This window comes from Sturnira hondurensis, unplaced genomic scaffold, assembly GCF_014824575.4.
Source record: "Sturnira hondurensis isolate 20B ecotype Veracruz unplaced genomic scaffold, ASM1482457v3 Scaffold0010173, whole genome shotgun sequence".
Classification (NCBI taxonomy): Eukaryota; Metazoa; Chordata; class Mammalia; order Chiroptera; family Phyllostomidae; genus Sturnira; species Sturnira hondurensis.
The window spans coordinates 191,449-209,899 of record NW_028082804.1 but is presented as its reverse complement, the minus strand read 5'-3'; the positions used below and the strand labels follow the sequence as shown (position 1 = coordinate 209,899).

Below are 18,451 nucleotides of genomic sequence, written 5' to 3'. Positions count from 1 at the left end.
AAGAACTTGTGACACGTGAACATAAACTAAAGGGGGGGGGAATGGTAGGGGAGGGGGTGTGTGCAGGGTGGAGGGGAATGAAGGGGGGAAAATGGGACAACTGTAATGGCATAATCAAAATATATTTTAAAAAATAAAACATTAAATTGCAGAAAAAATTAAAAATTTTTAGTGGCATAATAAAGACATGTCTATCCTCTTTTACTCTTAGAAATTAACTCAAAACAGCAAAGACCATAAATAAATACAAGGTCCATCTTTAACACAATTTAAAGACACTTAGAGCTTCATAGTAGAATGGGGAACAGTTGTCAGACGTAGAAGTGCCTCAGGTTATGGGAGGGCTCCGAGAGGGTTTTCTGCATCTATAAGTCTCACACAAAGTAGGAAGGGCTCCCTCAGGGACTCCAGTGATAATTCCAATAATCCTTTCTTTGGAAAAACGGATGCTTCCCTGGACTGGGGAATATCAAGGTAGGCAGAGTCAAAAAAAAAAAAAGGATATAGACATTCCTCCTTTTAGGAAGCCTCTTGTTGACAGAGTGTAGTAAGGAGACTAATTGTGTGTAGATTGGGGTGGCTGACTTCTTGTCACAGGGAAAAAGGAAGGGCTAAAACAATTTACAAGTATAAATAAAGAACTTTGGCACAAAACAGGGAGAAACTCTTGATAGTTTGGAATCCTGCTGTGGCGATCTCCAATATGAACTTTTTGCAGTAGGTATTTCAGAAGAACTCATTTACTTTAAAAGTGAAGAGTAAGAAAAAAGCACAGCCTCTCCACACAGAGATTACAAGACAAGCCGGGAAGGAGTAGGATAAACAAGAGATGGCACAAAGCACGCACTGGATAAGTGTTGATTCTGAGTGGGTTGAGATAATGATTGGTCTTGCTGCCAGGAATTCAAAGAAGCTAGGGAGTTAGATGTGAATAATAACTTGGAGTTGATCAAACTTTAGGTGTCTGAACAAAGCTGACAAAACAGAGGAAGAACTTATTTTGCCTGGGATGAACAGAGAAGGCTTCATGGGCTAGTCCCTGAATCAGATGTTACTGCCACCACCAGAAAGGATTCTTCACCATCTCTAGTTTTTGTGACTTGCTCCAGGTGCTGAGCAAGATCTATTGGTTCACCAAGCACATGGTCACATGCTCATCTCATTGTTAGAAAACCCATTCTCTGTAGTTAAGAGCTTGATTTTTTCCCTTTTTTGGTAAATTTTACAAATAAGTAAAATCATATGGTATTTATCTTCTTCTGTCTGACTTATTTCACTTAGCACAGTGCCCTCAAAGTCAATTCATGTTGTTGCAAATGGCAAGATTTTGTTTGGTTTAATGGCAGAGTAATATTCCACTGCATATATGTACCATCTGTACTTGATCCATTTATCTGTTGATGGGTGTTTAGGTTGTCCCCACATTTTGGCTATTGTAAATAATGTGGAAATGAACGTAGGATGTGTACCTTCTAAAGGTAGTATTTTTTTTCAGACAAATAATATTATTCAGAAGTGGAATTGCTAAATCATATGGTAGTTCTAATTCTAATTCTATGAGGAGCCTGCATACTGTTTTCCCAAGTGGCTGCATCAGTTCCATAGTACACCTCACCGGCAGTACACAAGGGTTCCCTTTTCTCTACATCCTCACCAACACTTGTTATTTGTTGTCTTTTTAATAATAGTCATTCTAATGCATGAGGTGGTATCTCATTGTGGTTTTAATTTGCATTATCCTGATTAGTACTGATGTTGAACACCTTTTCATGTACCTTTCTTAAGTCTCATTTTGAAAATGTCTATTCAGATTTTCTATCCATTTTTTATCAGATTTCTTTGTTGTTAAGTTGTATTGAGTTCTTTATATGTTTTGGAAATTACCCCCATCATGTATTTGATTTGCAAATATTTTCTCCCATTTGGCAAGTTGCCTTTTCATTTTGTTGATGCTTTCCTTTGCTGTGCAGAACCTTTTTAGTTTGATGTAGTCCCACTTATGAAAGCATTTAATCTATTTTGAGTTAATTTTTGTGTTTGTGTAAGTGATCTAGTTTTATTTTTTGCACGTGCCTGTCTAGTTTTCCCAACATTGTTTGTTGAAGAGACTGCCCTTTCCCTGTTGTATATTTTTTCCTCTTTTTTGTGTGAATTAATTGATTTTTATGCATGGACTTATTTCTGGGCTGTCTATTCTGTTCCACTGATCTCTGTGTTTGTTTTAATGCCAACACCATACTCTTTTGATTACTATAGCTTTGTAATATAGTTTAAAATCAGGGATCATGATGTCTTCAGCTTGTACTTGTTTCTCAAGATTTCTTGGCTATTTGGGGGATCTTTTGTGGTTCCATACAAATTTTAAGATTGTTCTATTTCTGTGAAAAATGACATTGGAGTTTTGATTGTATTGAATCTATAGATTGCTTTGGGCATAATGGACATTTTAACAATGTTAATTCGTCCAGTCCACGAGCATAGAATATCTTCTCATTTATTTACATTTTCAGTTTCTTTATCAATGCTTTATAGTTTTCAAGTGTTTTGTCTTTCACCTCCTTGGTTAAATTTATTCCTAGATATTTCAATTTTCAAAAAATACTTTTGATTGTTATTGTTGTTCAAGTACAGTTTTATGCCCTTCCCCCAACCCCTCCCCACCACCCCAGCCTTCCCTACCTCCCTCCCCTGTTTCCACCCCCCTTGTTATTGTCCATGTGTCCTTTATAGTTGCTCTTGTAAACCCTTCACTCCCCCAAAACTGTTAGAATAAATGAATTCAGTAAAGTTGCAGAATAGAGAAATCAGGATACAGAAATCTGTTGTGTATTTATATCTTAATAAAAAACTATCAAAAAGAGAAATTAAGAAAACAGTCCCATCAACCTTTGAGTAAGAAGTTGAAGTATCCGAAGCTGAGCCAGACCAGTCAGGGCTGTTGTATTGTCAACATGAGCTCTGAGAGGCAGGGTTTCAGGTTTGTCCACTGCCGCATCCAGGGTCCCTGGAATAGTACCTGACACACTGTGTTCATTGGCTTTTGTAATTGAATAACTGAATTAGGAAGATGACCTAAATGATATAGTTCATTTCATAAAGCTTAAAATTAGAGGACCTTTTTCTTTTTTTTAGAATTTAGTCTTCACGTCTACCATTTTTGGTACACCGCTCAGGTCATCACTGTCATTTCTGGAAATTCTTTTCATTGTAGGAAAGTGGGCTAAGTCATTCCTTGCCAACTGAGGTTTCTGAACCCACAATTTGACTAAGAATGAGAGAGTCAAATCGTATGTTTGTGTAACTACTTATAACACCCTGACATAGAAATATTCTAAGTGTTTATAAATAGGTTGAAAGGGCAGCCAGACAGATTGTGCACTCCATCCAGGGTTTGCGGGAAGTGGAGGCAGGTGTTTCTCCCTGGGCTGACTGGAACACGGTGTCTGTTTGGGACAGTTATTCAACAGACACATGTGCACCCTCTTTGCACAGGAACATGCAGAGCACAGTGGGAAAAACAACGTTAAAGAGGATACTACCCTAACCTTTGGGGGAAAATATTGTTTCAAGTCTAGAGGAGGAATTAATGGCACTTCTGATTTTCCCATGTGTACAGATCCTCTAAATTTATTATTAACTGATAAACTTGGTTGAAAACATTTTGTTTCTTATTATATATGTTCTTTTCCTGCCTTTCCTTGTTTTGTTATATTGATTTCTGTTTCATTATCTTCCTTTTGATAATTTTCTTCAGTTTGTGTAAAAATTTAAGGTGTCCGAAAGTCTACCCTATAATGCTTAGTCATAAACACCACTTTATATATTATTAATTAATGCTATTAATATGGAAATACAGATGTGACTTAGTATAAACTGTGGCTATTTATATAAAAATAGTTTTTCCTGAGATATGTCTATTTCTCATGTTGGATCTTAAATATTTTATTTCTAATAGCATCTGTATCCAGTGTACTTGGAAAGCATTTTCAGAGAAGTGTTATGCATTTTAAAAAAATATTTCTAAAATGATCTGGGTACACTATCAATATCTTTCCTATCACCTCAACTTCTAGACGCCAGAACAAACAGAAGGGAACTCAGAACTCTTGCTTTTTGCCGAAGCTTAGTAACAAATGTAACGGTGAATCCTGTGGCCTTATTAAATCAACTTTGTTTTTACTCAGGGGATACAATTTAAAAATCTTTTAATTATAAACCCAGTATATGCTTGCACAGTAAAATACAGTTGAGAGTCCATTAAAAATCAATTACCACAGACAAATGGTTTTTCAACCAGGGTAACAAGACCCTTCAGCAGGGAAAGAACAACCTTTCCACAAAGTGGTGCTGGGACCACAGGGCACCCACATACAGCAGAGTGAGTCTGGGCTCCTACAACACACCAGGTGTCAACACTGACTCAGTGGTGCCCCAGTGTAACAGCTAACGGTAAAATTCGTACAAGTAAACACAGTTGTTCATCTTTATGACCTTGGATTAGGTAATGGTTTAATATGACACTAAAAGCACGAGCAACAAAAGAAAAAATAGATAAATTAAAAACTTGTGTGTCAGAGGACACTATCAAGAAGATGAAAAGACAGCCTATGGGAGAAAAGATTTGTAGATCATACATCTGATAAGGGTCTAGTATTCAGAATACTAGGCCTGCTACAATTCAGCAATAAACAAGTAACCCTACTGAATACAAGCAAAGGAGCCCTGGCTGGGTGGCGTAGTGGGGTGGAGCATCGTCCTGTGCATGGAAAGGTTGCAGGTTTGATCCATGGTTGAGGTGAATATGAGAAGCAAGTGACCTATGTTTCTCTCTCACATTGATGTTTTTCTCTCTGGCCCCTGCCCCACCTTCCTTTCTCTAAAATTAATAATAAAAAATATTCTCGGGTGAAGATTTAAAAAACATAGGCAATGAACTTATATAAACAGTTCTCCAAAGAAGATATACAAATAGCTGGTAAGCACAGGTAAAGGTACTCCGCATGAAAAGATGCTCAATATCACTAATCATTGATGACATGCAAATCAAAACCACTAGATACAACCTCACCTCCACTAAGATGGCTGTACTAACACTAATTAAAAAAAGAAGGAGACAGCAACAGTGTTGGTGAGGATGTGAGGAAATTCGAACCCTCATACATTCCTGTTGGGAATATAAAACTGTGTCACTACTAGGAAGAAAAATTTGTCATTTTTTAAGTTAAACAAAGAATTACCATGGCAACCATCAATTCTACTTCTAGGTATATACCCTAGAGAATTGAAAATGTAAGTACACACAAAAAAATTGTACATGAATGTTTGAATCATTATTATTCATAAAAACCAAAATGTGGAAACAACTTAAATGTCCGTCAATTAATTAATGGATAAACACATGTGATCTATGAGGGAGACCCAAAAATAATTTATTTTAAAAATTGTCATTTTAAAATAAATTCAAAAATTTATCTAAAAATTGTCATGCTTATTTAAAAAAGTGTATATTTATTGTCGCATGTTTAAACTTCAGTCAACTTCAAAGTACTCACCATTTGATGCAATGCTCCTATTGAGATGTTTCTTCCACGGCTCAAAACTGTTTTTGAACTCCTTGGTTTTGATGCCTTTTGGTACTTCTGCTGGTTTTTTATTTCACTTCTTCCACATCAGCAAAATGTTTCCCTTTGAGGACTTTTGTCATCCAGGGGGGAAAAAGTTGCTTGGGACCAGATCAGGTGAATAGGGAGGGTGGGGCACATGGTCGTGCCATTTTTGGTGCTTGTACACCACCCATCATGAAACGGGCAAATGTGTTCAAAGAGTCTTCAAAAAAATTCGCTGAAGCCAGATGCAGTCTCTCATAACGCCAGTGGGTACACTGATACAGATGGGTTATTAACTTGATTTGAAGTAAAACTTCTGTTATCATAAAGAATTTGAGGACTTTTGGCCAAGATGGAGGCATAAATAGACACTCTGTGCCTTCTCGCACAGCCAAAAGAAGGACAACAACAATTTAAAAACAAAAAATAACCAGAACTGCCAGAAAATTGAACTATATGGAAGTCAATAACCAAGGAGTTAAAGAAGAAACATCCAATAAATAAATAAATAAATAAATAAAATAAAGAATAAACATTCATCCAGACCAGAAAGAGGGGCAGAGATGGGCAGCCCATAGGAGAGGACTCACAGCAGGGCAGCTGCTGGGAGAGTGGGTGGTCCCACACTCGAGTGCAGATACACTGGGAGGGACAACTGGGTAGCAAGGCAGAGCACGCAACCCAGGGCTCCAGCGAGGGGAAATAAAGCCTCAAACCACAGATTGAAAACACCTGTGGGGGTTGAGGCTGCAGCAGGAGAGACTCCCAACCTCACAGGAGAGTTCCTTGGAGAGACCCACAGGGTCCTAGAACGTACACAAACCCACCCACCTGGGAATAGGCACCAGAAGGGTCTAATTGTGGGTAGCAGGGGAAGTGACTGAAAACCAGCAGAGAGTGGAGCAAGCAGCATTGTTCCCTCTCAGAGCCCTTCCCCACACACAGCATCACAACGCAGAGATGTGGTTGCCCCACCCGGGTGAACACCTAAGGCTCTGCCCCTCACTACGAAACTGAGGCAAAAAAAAAAAAAAGGCCCAAATGAAAAAACAGATCAAAGCTCCAGATAAAAACACAACTAAGCAATGAAAAGAGAGCCAACCTATCAAATGCACAGTTCAAAGCACTGGTGATCAGGATGCTCATAGAATTGTTTGAATATGATCACAAATTAGAGGAACATATGAAGGCTAAACTAAGTGAAATGAAGGGAAATGCACAGGAAACCAGTAGTGATGGAAAGGAAACTGGGACTCAAATCAAGGGAGTGGACCAGAAGGAAGAAAAAAATGACCAAACAGAAAAGAATGAAGAAACAAGAATTCAAAAAAATAAGGAGAGGCTTAGGAGCCTCCAGGACATCTTCAAACGTTCCAACATTCGATTATAGGGGTACCAGGAGGGGAAGAGGAAGAGCAACAAGTGAAAAACTTATTTGAACAAATAATAAAGAACTTCCCCAATCTGGCAAATGAAATAGACTTCCAGGAAGTGTAGGAGGCTCAGAGAGTCCCAAAGAAGTTGGACCCAAGAAGGAACACACCAAGGCACATCATTATTACATTAGCCAAGATTAAAATGAAGGAGAGAATCCTATAAGCAGCAAGAGATAAGAGGACAGTCACCTACAAAGGAGTTCCCATAAGACTGTCAACTGATTTCTCAAAAGAGACCTTACAGGCAAGAAGGGGCTGGAAAGAAGTCTTCAAAGTCATGAAAGGCAAGGATCTACACCCAAGATTGCTCTATCCAGCAAAGCTTTCATTTAGAATGGAAGGACAGATAAAGTGCTTCTCAGATAAGGTCAAGTTCAGGGAGTTCATCATCACCAAGCCCTTATTATATGAAATGTTAAAGGGACTTATCTAAGAAAAAGAAGATAAAAAATATGAACAGTAAAATGACAACAAACTCAGTTATTAACAACAACCTAAAACAAAAACAAGAACAAACTAAGCAAACAACTAGAACAGGAACAGAATCACTGAAATGGAGATCACATGGAGGGTTATCAGTGGGGGAGTGGGAGAGGGAGAGTGGGGGGAAAAGTACAGAGAAAAAGTAGCATAAACGGTAGGTAGAAGATAGGTGGAGGTTAAGAATAGTATAGGAAATGTAGAAGCGAAAGAACTTAAATGTTTGACACATGGACATGAACTAAAGGCAGGGGCAGGGAATGCAGGTGGGAGGGGGTGTGCATGGTGGAGGGGAATAAAGGAGGGAAAATGGAACAACTGTAACAGCATAATCAATAAAATATGTATATTTTTAAAAGATGACTAAAATGGTTAATTTGATGTTATGTGAACTTTCTCTTAATAAAATATGTTTGCATATTTATATTTGCAATGAAAATACCATTTTAAATTATATCTAGTGACTTCCACATGTAAATGCATTATAATTTTCTTTCTTTATTTCAGGATGCTAGGAAAGCTTGTAATGATGCAATGCTTGTTCAGGTAAAGTTTTTTTTCCCCCCTCAATTTACTTTACTAATTCATACCATACAGCTTCACACCAATGCAAATGACATTCAGAGTTTTTCATTAATGTCTAATTGAAAAAGTGAGATCTCTAAAAATGCTGTAATTTGTCAGGTGCTGTAAAAGTGCTTTAAAAGCATATTTGTTATAAAAGAAGTCTATGGAGAATAAATACAATGAAAATATGTAGGTTCTTACATGTTTCTTTGAAGGTAGCTTCTTGATTCTTTATGATATACTCTGAGCTTTTTTAATGACATAAATTCTTAGGAAGTTTTTGTTTAATTAACATTAATTTCATTAAGGAAATATTTTATATGCTTGACAAATATAAAACTGGCTTTCTTATAGACAGTTAAAATGATAAATGTTTTACTCTTAGATTATCTGCTGATAGATTTTTATTTGGGCGTCTTTTACTGAAGTTGGGAGAGATGTCTGTTCTGCTTAGTTGATCGTCTACAGAAGCTATTCCTGCTGGAAGGTGTGCAAGTGGCACCATTTTAAATCAGCCGTACTGTTCTCAAACTACATACTGCTCCTATAATTACCCCATGGCAATATTTACATTAAATTACCTTTGATTGCTCTAAGTTTGTTTTATGTCAAGCTTTCTTGCCTATTACTATTCTTGCCTATTACTAGTTTCTACTTCATTTCCTGAGCCACGACTAAGGAAACGAATAATATCCTTCATGTCTCATTCTAAAGATCACATCAAACATGGACACGGTGGGTCGGATACAGATGCGAACCAGACGCACACTGCGGGGGCACCTCGCTAAGATCTATGCTATGCACTGGGGATACGACTCAAGGTGTGTGCTGCCGTTTTCAAACTGTCCGCAGAATTATAGGCATTAAAAATCATCATTTGCATGTCCTTAAATAATTTTTAGTTAACTGCATTTATGAACTGTTTGCAAAAAATGCATCTAATATGAAACTTCACTTTCAGTAAAAACAGTGACACTTTAAAAGTTTAGAAATATTTACTATGGAAAATAAATGTATCTCTTAAAAATATCCATTATCTAATTATCCAGGTTAATTGCTTGGGACTTCTTTTCTTTGCAGTTGGGTATTATACTTTGCTTTTTACTATGCCAAAAGCAGTTCTACTGAAATTTCAACAAATAAGCGTGTATTATTGAATATTGCTATTTACAAGTTACTGGGTATTACTCTAATTATTACCTAAATTCGCAAAAGATCGGAGTACAACGTTAGCTCTCCGGGTTGCATTTTTCACGATGGCAGTCTCTCTTGTGAAACTACTTGCTTAATTCAAATAGCAGTTGTATTTTTCCCTTGTACTTTCTTTTGGTGTTAATCTCACACTACTCCTCTGACTTACAAACAGGTGTAAATATCTTACCTACCAGATAGATGGTACAGCCTCAAAGGTAGGCTGTATTTTCTGTGTTGTACCCATAACACCCCATTCACAGGCTTTCGATGGATATGTTCGGTTGAATGAAATATGTTTGTTCAGCTTCCATGTACTCTGTTGTCAATAAATTTAAATCAGTGAATACACACCAGTCAGCCCATGCCTATCAGGATCTCGAACAAGAGCTTAGACTGCTGTGTCTCTGTAACACTGAGGAATCATAACGGAGACGTTGTTAGCACAGTGTCTCAATTTTGGTAAATTTTATGTTATGTTGAAAATTTTGGCATGCAGAATAAATTTCTTTTAAAGTTGGGAAGATTATTTTCTAGTATCAAGTTTTTAATTTTAAAAATTGTATGTATTTTTGAAACTGTTCTACATTAATGCCATGTATAACGAATTTAAACTACTTTTTCCCTCTAAGTGTTGAATTATTTTTGTTCATTCTTCTAGGCTACTGGTCAGTGCTTCTCAAGATGGAAAATTAATTATTTGGGATAGCTATACAACAAATAAGGTAGAATTTCTTAATCATTCTCTGAAGCAACATATTATTTGAAAAGGTGTTCATCAGTTCTTTCCTTTATTCTATTACTCCCAGTTGTAATTTCCTTCTAACATAAATGTATTCCATTCATTTTAATCTAGCTCCTTTCTTGAGTCTTAGTGTTGATTTTAATATTTAGCCACTTTTTTTAATTCCCAAGAACTGCAGAAATATTGTTCAATATGTTTTACTAGACTCTCATATTTTATATTTGAATATTAGAAAAGACTGTGCATCAGTGTTATAATCAAATGATTTCTTAAACAAATTGCCATTTCCCAAGGTGACAGTGACCCTGAGATTTTGATTGTATCTGTGGGTAAGCCAGAATGCTAGTGTGAAGCTTTTCTTTGTCCACTCTGGGTGTTGATTTGTGTTTCCGGACAGCTCAGAAGAGACAGTAAATTGGAGGCAGATTGCAGCTTGCTTAGATCTCTTGCTGGTAGAAGCCAGTGGGTCACCCTAGTCTGTCCCCTGGAAGGCATTCTTGGCATGTAGGTGATGAGTGGTAGTGGAAAAACTTCGGGAAAACATTCCCAGGTCAAATACCTTTAGATTCCGTGTACACTTATATCACTGTTTTTCATTAAAGTTTAAAGAGCGTCATTTTGTGAAGTAAACAGTATCTTCAGCCTGGTAGAGAATTTAAATGTGGCCAAGACAGATTTGCATTCTAACAGTTTTTCTATATTAATTGGCATTGAGCATGTGTCTTTCAATTGTATCTTCTACAACAACCAAATTGTGTATTAAAAATATTATTTTAGGTTAAGTGAGAGCACAGTAGTAATCACACAATGCGTTGATTCTCTGTATGGACCGGTTAGCCTCGCTAGTCCCGTAGGCATTAAATTTTGCTGCCTGACCTGCAGATGACTGGTGTTGGGCAAGAAGACAGCAGGCACAGACAGGTATGAGGATCAGTGCAAACTGTTCCCATGTTTCAATTTGAGCCCAGAGTGAGTGCCCTGTTATTAGAAGGACGGTCTCTCCATGGGAGAACTATTGTAATCAACTCTGATACTTACATCACTTAATGATGTGTTGGAGGAAATCCCCCCTTTTGCACACTACTGCAAAAACAAAGAATTTTAGTACATTTTTTATCTTAAACATTTTACACTTAATACTCAAAATTGTTATATAGCTTGAAAAATCCTTGTTTTTGCTTTCTCTCTTTAAAGAATAATTTCTGAAAAGAGCAGTTAAATTATTTATAATAGAGAAAATAATATGCATTTCAGTGTGCATTAGTATTTTATTTTTGTTTCCTTTCTCAATTCTTTGCATTCTCTATCTATTTTGCCTTAATTTTTAGAGGTATTTAATTGTTGGTATGTATTTGCTTCATTGTAAACAGGTGAGGGACTGTCTCACTTAGTAACAGTGTTTGTGCGTTCTGCTTCTCCCACAGATGCATGCTATTCCTCTGAGGTCCTCCTGGGTGATGACCTGCGCTTACGCCCCCTCTGGTAATTTTGTGGCCTGCGGAGGACTGGACAACATCTGCTCTATATACAACTTAAAGACCAGGGAGGGGAATGTGAGAGTGAGCCGAGAGCTCCCCGGTCACATAGGTGAGTGCCGCTGAGCGTAGTCCTAGTTTTCCTAAAAAAAAAAAAAGTACTAGTTCTATAAAGATGATAACTTTATTGTGAAAATTCAAACAATAATGAAAAATACAAAAAAATCTGCAACCATTTAACAATTATGGGATTTTGGTATCTATACTTAAGTACATAATTGAAAGTATATATCTTTTTGAAAGTGTATAGTAAGATAACACTTATGAAGTATTTTTTACTGTGAGAGCACGTTGCTTTATCTGCCAGAGTGCACACCGCACATAGCTCAGCGGTATAGCTTTTGGTTAGCAGCGTTAACTAGGAATTTTTTGCCAGTCCTTGGGATTTTGCCTCTCCGAATTCTTTGCAATAATATTTGGCCGTACTTTTTACAAAATCTTTACAATGGCATTTTCCTGCCATTCCAGAATTTTGAAATGCTGGTGAATTCTGAGCATCCACATGGCACCTTTTTCATGAAGCCTTCACTGGGGCGGCTGTTCTAGTTTCTCCCCATACTTCCAGTCACTCTGCAGGGTACTTAGCCCCATCTGCCATAGATTATGATATGTGAGAAGAGTATGTCTCTCCTCAGCGAACTCATAAGCAGGAGGGACTATGTTTTACTCAAGTTGTAACTTTCAGAGGGGCCATCATAATGTCATTGTCACAGTGAATACCTACGAAGGAGTTAGTGGGTAAAATTTCATTTCAGACAGCATGGAGTTGAAGTAATTAAAAGTAGGACGCTAGATTGTATTAGCAAACACTGTTATTTTTAAGAATAAACATTAGTATTTCATATGCTATTTGAGTTAATCAACGATAACCTAAAATGTTACTCTCTGCTGTAGGCTACTTGTCCTGCTGTCGTTTCTTAGACGACAGCCAAATTGTTACAAGTTCAGGAGATACAAATTGGTAAGTTTATTCCAGAACACTGATTTTGGGGGTGAGGGTGGTAGAAGGAACTAATGTAAGAAGACATGAGAGTCATGTTTATTCATTTCTAATTACAGCGCTTTATGGGACATCGAAACTGCCCAGCAGACCACCACGTTCACTGGCCATTCTGGAGACGTGATGAGTCTCTCTCTGAGCCCTGACATGAGGACCTTTGTCTCTGGCGCGTGTGATGCCTCCTCCAAGTTATGGGATATTCGAGATGGAATGTGCAGACAGTCTTTCTCTGGGCATGTGTCAGACATTAACGCTGTCAGCGTAAGTGCATAGCATTTCTAAGGGAACTTTACTGTGCCTTTGCAGTGCCGAACTCTATAGCATGATTTTCACAACAAATTGCCTACCAGGACTTTGAAGAATAATGTTCTTACAACATTGAATTCTCAAAGAGTAAGGGTTGATTCAAAAAACAACCCAGAAAGGTTTTCTCCCTAGAGCAAGGTCTTCATTTGCAGATGAACAATAAGCTCTATTTCCAGATGTGGAGGGGTAGATCATCTTGAGCAAACGAGGTAGCTGTCCACAGGTGTGTTCAAGCTGTTCACAATATGCCCGTATTATCCGTCCGATGTCTGTTCAATCCGTAGGATATCTCATTCGTAATATTGGTAATTTGCCTTAGTTTTTTCCTGGTGTTGTGGGTTGAACTCCAAAATTTTAGATTGAAGTCCTAACCTCTAGTACCTCAGAATGTGACATTGTTTGAAAATAGGGTTGTGCCAATATGATTAGTTGAGATGCACTGAATTAGGGGCCCTAATGCAATATGACCAGTGTTCTCAGGAAGAAGGGAACTTTTCGAGACAGCAGGCAGAGAGGGCAAACCCTGTGAACAGGTGCAGGTTGAAGACAGACAGCCACAAGGCAAGGAGAAGCTGAACAGATCCTTCCCTTGCTGCCCTCAGACACCTGGATCTCAGACTTCCAGCCTCCAGAACTCTGAGATGACAATAAATGTTGCTTCCGCCACCCAAATTGGGGTTCTTTATTATGGCAGCCCTAGCAGACTAACACATTCGGCTAGAGGGTTATTGGTTTTATCTACTCAGAAAACCATCTTTGTTTTCAGTGATATTCTCTGTTGTTTTGTTTCATTGATTTTCACTCTGATCTTTATTTTTTTCTTTTCTGCTGCTTCCTTGGGTCTCATTTGTTTTCCTTTTTCTAGTTTCTTCTCCCACCCCTTTATCTAGTTTCTTAAAGTAGAAGGTGACACCATTGATTTGGAGCTTTGTTTCCCCTAATTTCGGAACTTAAAAGTTATGGATTTCTTTCTAAGCGTTGCTGTTAGCTGCATCCCACAGATTTTTATGTATTGTATTTATATGCACTTGGGGAGTATTCAAATTCCCCTGTTACTGGGTGGAGAGTTCCACAGACATCAACTTGGTCAAGACGGTTGAAATTGTTATTCAAGTCTTCTGTATCCTTACTGATTACTGTCTGTCTTTTCTATTCATTATTGAAAGAGGGGTGTTGAAATCTCCGATTGTGCATTTGTCCATTTTCTTTGTAATCTGTTGGTTTTTTGCTTCATGTATTTCAATCTGTAAACCGTTAGAATTATTATTAATGAATTGGTTCCTTTATCATAATGAAGTATCCCTCCTTATCCCTGGTAATGTTATTTACTCTGAAATCTTTGTTTGATATTAATACAAATACCCCTCATTTTCTTTTGATTAGTGTTAGCCTGGGCATATCTTTTTCCTTTTACTTCTTAAATAGAAGATTTTATTTATTTTCAGACAGAGGGGAAGGGAGGGAGAAAAAAAGGAAGAGAATCATCCATGAATGAGAGAAACATCAATTGGCTGCCTCCTGCACGCCCCCAACCAGGGACCTGACCCATAACCAGGCATCTGCCCTGCCTGGGAATTGAACCAGGGACCCGTTGCTTTGTGGAACGATGCTCAACCAACTGAGCCACACCAGTCAGGGCAGTCTTGCTTTTTCATAGTGTGATGATTTCTGCCTTTTATAGTTTAGGCCCAAAGCTGACTTAATAAGAGTTGAATTTAGAAAGTAGAAAAAAAATCATTATTTGCATGTGATGTGTTTAGCTATCTAGATACCCCCCAAAAGAGTTCAGTGTGTTTTCTGGATTACAAAAAGTATTATAAAATCAATAACTTTGCTATATCAGTAATAGCCAGGTAGAAGAAAAAAGGGAGAAAATCCTACTGAGAACAGCAACAAAAATTATAAAATAGACAAGGAATTAATTTAGCAAGAACTGTGCAGAATCTAAATGAAGACAATTTATAAAACTTTAATGGTAAACATTTTAAAAAATATCATGTTCCTGAATAGGAAGAGTGAATATATAAAAAAAATCATTTATCCCTCAAACTAATTTTCAGGTTTAATACAAATTTTAATCAAGACCCAAGTGAATTTTTTTGAGATGAGTCTGAGGACTATGGAGAAAAAAGACTTCTTCATCAAATATCTAAAATTCAAGGGGAAGAAAGGAGAGGACAGGTTGATTTGAAGCAGAATAAAATGTGTTGCCAGATAATAAAATTTACTGTCAAGTTACAATGATTTTTTTAAGTGTGATATAGGTACCAAAAAAGGGACAGACAGAAAACTCAAAATTAATATGTTTGAGTATACAAGAGTTCAGAGAATTATAGATGTCACAACAAAATGAGTAGAAAAATTATTTCACAGCTATGACAACTGATTAACTATTAAGAAAATTAAATTAGATCCTTATACTGAATGCTGTATATCAAATAAACACCAGATGGCTAAAAATTAAGATGTGAAAAATGAAATTATTAAAGAGGGAACGAGAAGAAAATATAATTGAACATCAGGTGACAGTCTGGGAAGGACTGACTCTGTTTATAAAAAATTAAATCTTGAAGGGAAAGGTAACCAAATTTGACTATATAAAAATTAAACATTACTTTGTTTTTAAAAAAGCAAACAATATTAGAAGGCAAATGATAAAATATAAAATAATATTTAAAACAAATTTAGGTTCTTTATTTCACTCCAACAAATCAACAAATGAAGTACTAACAACACAGTAAAAACTAAGCAAAAGATATGAACAATTAGTTCACAAAAGTAATGACGATAGCCCTGAAATATATGACAAAAAGTTGTTTCCTCTTTATAAAAGAGTCAACATTGAGTTTCACCAATAGAATCCCTATTTGTGAAAAGGGATTCATAAACTAATAATGCATAGTTTTATTAACTATTAGCTGAACTGTATAACCTTGCTTAGCTGGATTGATTCATGTCTTCTTTCATAAAATCTTTCCTGTTTATTTCTCATAATGGGATTTTGAAACATTTAAGAGCACACATGTTTACGGAATTTAAATTCCATCCATAGTAACATCTACATTTAAGTATTTCAATAAGACACGTGGAGGAGCAGAGCCAGTATTTACTGAATACTTGCTCTGTGCTCACCAATAGGCTGTGCACTTGGCAGTTATTTCATTCAATCCCAACCAACTGGAACTAAGGCCCAAAGTGCCTGCGAGTTCTCAGTGCTCGACAGGATTCACCGGGTCACAAGCTGAGTTGGCATTTGAATCTAGATCTGTTTTTCCCTGGTGCAGTATTACACTGTCTCACATGATTTTCTGTACAATTCTATGGAGTAAATGCTTGTTGCTTTCCTTTCTAGTTTTTCCCAAGCGGATATGCCTTTGCCACTGGCTCCGATGATGCCACCTGCCGTCTCTTCGACCTGCGTGCAGACCAAGAGTTGTTAATGTATTCCCATGACAACATCATCTGTGGGATCACCTCCGTAGCCTTCTCAAAAAGTGGGCGCCTCCTGTTAGCTGGCTACGATGACTTTAATTGTAATGTGTGGGACACACTAAAAGGAGATCGTGCAGGTTAGTTCCTAAGTCCACATTATGTGGTGGTTTTGTCTGGGAATATGAAGAGGTTCCCATCTGTTGTTTGAGGCTCCTGGACACCCTGGATGTGGGGGATGGCAGCCCAGTGGTTCTTAGGGTCACTGTTGCCCTTTGAGTTGTTACGGTCCAGACAGCATAGTTACATTTCTGTTTTCTGAACAGTTAACATCTAGTTCTGTCATTAACTTCTTTTTTTCGAATACAAGTGAAAGTTTATTCAAGAAGTCAGAGGTAGAAAAAGTGAGCCAGCGGGGCTACATGAGCTCAGGAAGTAAGTTACAGAGGCAACAGGAAGGGCCTTTGGAGCTTAGGAGAAAGAGAGCAGAGGTGCAGACCTTGAGGGAAGAAGAGGGATAAAGATATATGAGTGAGCCCGGGCTGGTGTAGCTCAGTGGATTGAGCGCCAGCCTGCGAACTAAGGGATCACGGTTCAATTCCCAGTCAGGGCACATGCTGCAACAGGCCAGTTCCCAGCAGGGGATGCATGAGAGGCAACCCTACACTGATATTTCTCTCTCTCTTTCCTTCTCTTCCTCTCTAAAGATAAATAAAATCCTAAAAAAAAAAAAAGATATGTGAGCGCACACGTGCAAGCACACCCTGGAGAAAGAAGGGTTGTATGTGAGAGAGAGGGAGCATGCAAGGGAACATGCATTTTTTTTTGTTGTTTAATAAGTTTTGATATAAAAAAGAACTGAATATAACTCAGTGTGCTCTTTTCAAAATTAGTTTCCTTACAACCTTGACAGGAAACATTGTAAGTGCTGTGGACTGTCTTCCTCTTGGAACAGATCTTGTCTGGACGGGACAGAGCCGCTGTCCTCCCTTAGCCCCACACTCTGAGTTCTGTCCTGCAGCTTCCTAAGTGGCAGTGTACACGTCAGTCACTGGGGACTGTCACACGGTCCAGAGGGTGATTGATTTCGTTGTTTTTTTTTTTAGAACTAAGGTTATACTTAAAGAATCAAAAAGTTCTACACGGCATGTTACCAAAACACAGTAGTCCTGACAGCAATCTATGTGTTCTGCTTCCAGAAGTAGCTTAAGTAGCTTAACTTTTAGGCATTAACTGTTGAGGGTCTGGCCCTATCATTCCCCCTCCCACCACGTTCCACCCAGCCACATCCTTCTGGTCTTCCGATTTTTCCCATTTTGTGAATTTTGTTTAGATACCAGAGTTTACGTAACTGTGACTTTTTTACGCGGTACTTAGTGCTGAGCCATGAGTTATATACTATGACTTCTTTTGCTATGCATCTTTTTCATGTTCTCTAGGGTTAAATTAATTTTTGGCTTATTCTTAGTTTCAATGTACTTCTCAACTAATAATCTTCAACCTTTCGGCCAGTTTTGGTATGTCTCGGAGTGGGTCCATTTTCATTCTCTGTGCCAGGTATTCAGTGGGCCTTTCAGTCCGGCAACTGGTACCCTGTAGTACTAGGAAGGCGGGGTTATTTACTGAATTGCTGTAATTTCTCCTCCATTACCATAGTTTTCCATGGACAAAACTATGAATAGTAAAATGCCAACAAATTCATAACTAAAAAAACAAGCTAAGCAAACAACCAGAACAAGAACAGAATTATAGATATGGAGGTCTTTTGGTGGAATATCAATGGGGAGAAAAAGGGGGGAGGAGGAGGAGAAGGGGAAAAGGTACAGGGAATAAGAAGCATAATTGGTAGGTACAGAATAGACAGGTGGGTTAAGAATAGTATAGGAAATGGAGAGGACAGAGAACTTACATGCCCGACCCATGGACATGAACTAAGAGGGAGAGGTTGCTGGAGGAAAGGGAGGTGCCAGGCGGAGGGAGGTGAAGGGGGTAAACAGGGACAAGTGTCACAGCACATCAATAAAACACACTTCAAAAAACAAAGCAAATGAAACTAAAACTAGACGGGTTTGATGGCTTCAGAAAGCTATAACCAAACATTGTAGTGTTTGGCAGTTAACCAAATAAAGTAACTGAATCGTGTTGGTATTTCTGGA

At 37.8% G+C, this 18,451-nt stretch overlaps 1 protein-coding gene across 1 annotated transcript in view; it reads left to right on the top strand.

The window, feature by feature from the left end:
- GNB4 (G protein subunit beta 4) overlaps nucleotides 1-18,451 on the top strand; it is a 49,486-nt gene that overhangs the window by 27,047 nt on the left and 3,988 nt on the right. The window contains exons 3-9 of the mRNA XM_037058781.1: nucleotides 8,030-8,068; nucleotides 8,804-8,910; nucleotides 9,942-10,005; nucleotides 11,450-11,612; nucleotides 12,455-12,521; nucleotides 12,620-12,821; nucleotides 16,219-16,435. Coding sequence (XP_036914676.1) covers nucleotides 8,030-8,068; nucleotides 8,804-8,910; nucleotides 9,942-10,005; nucleotides 11,450-11,612; nucleotides 12,455-12,521; nucleotides 12,620-12,821; nucleotides 16,219-16,435 — 859 coding nt within the window. The remainder of the gene's footprint in view (nucleotides 1-8,029; nucleotides 8,069-8,803; nucleotides 8,911-9,941; nucleotides 10,006-11,449; nucleotides 11,613-12,454; nucleotides 12,522-12,619; nucleotides 12,822-16,218; nucleotides 16,436-18,451) is intronic.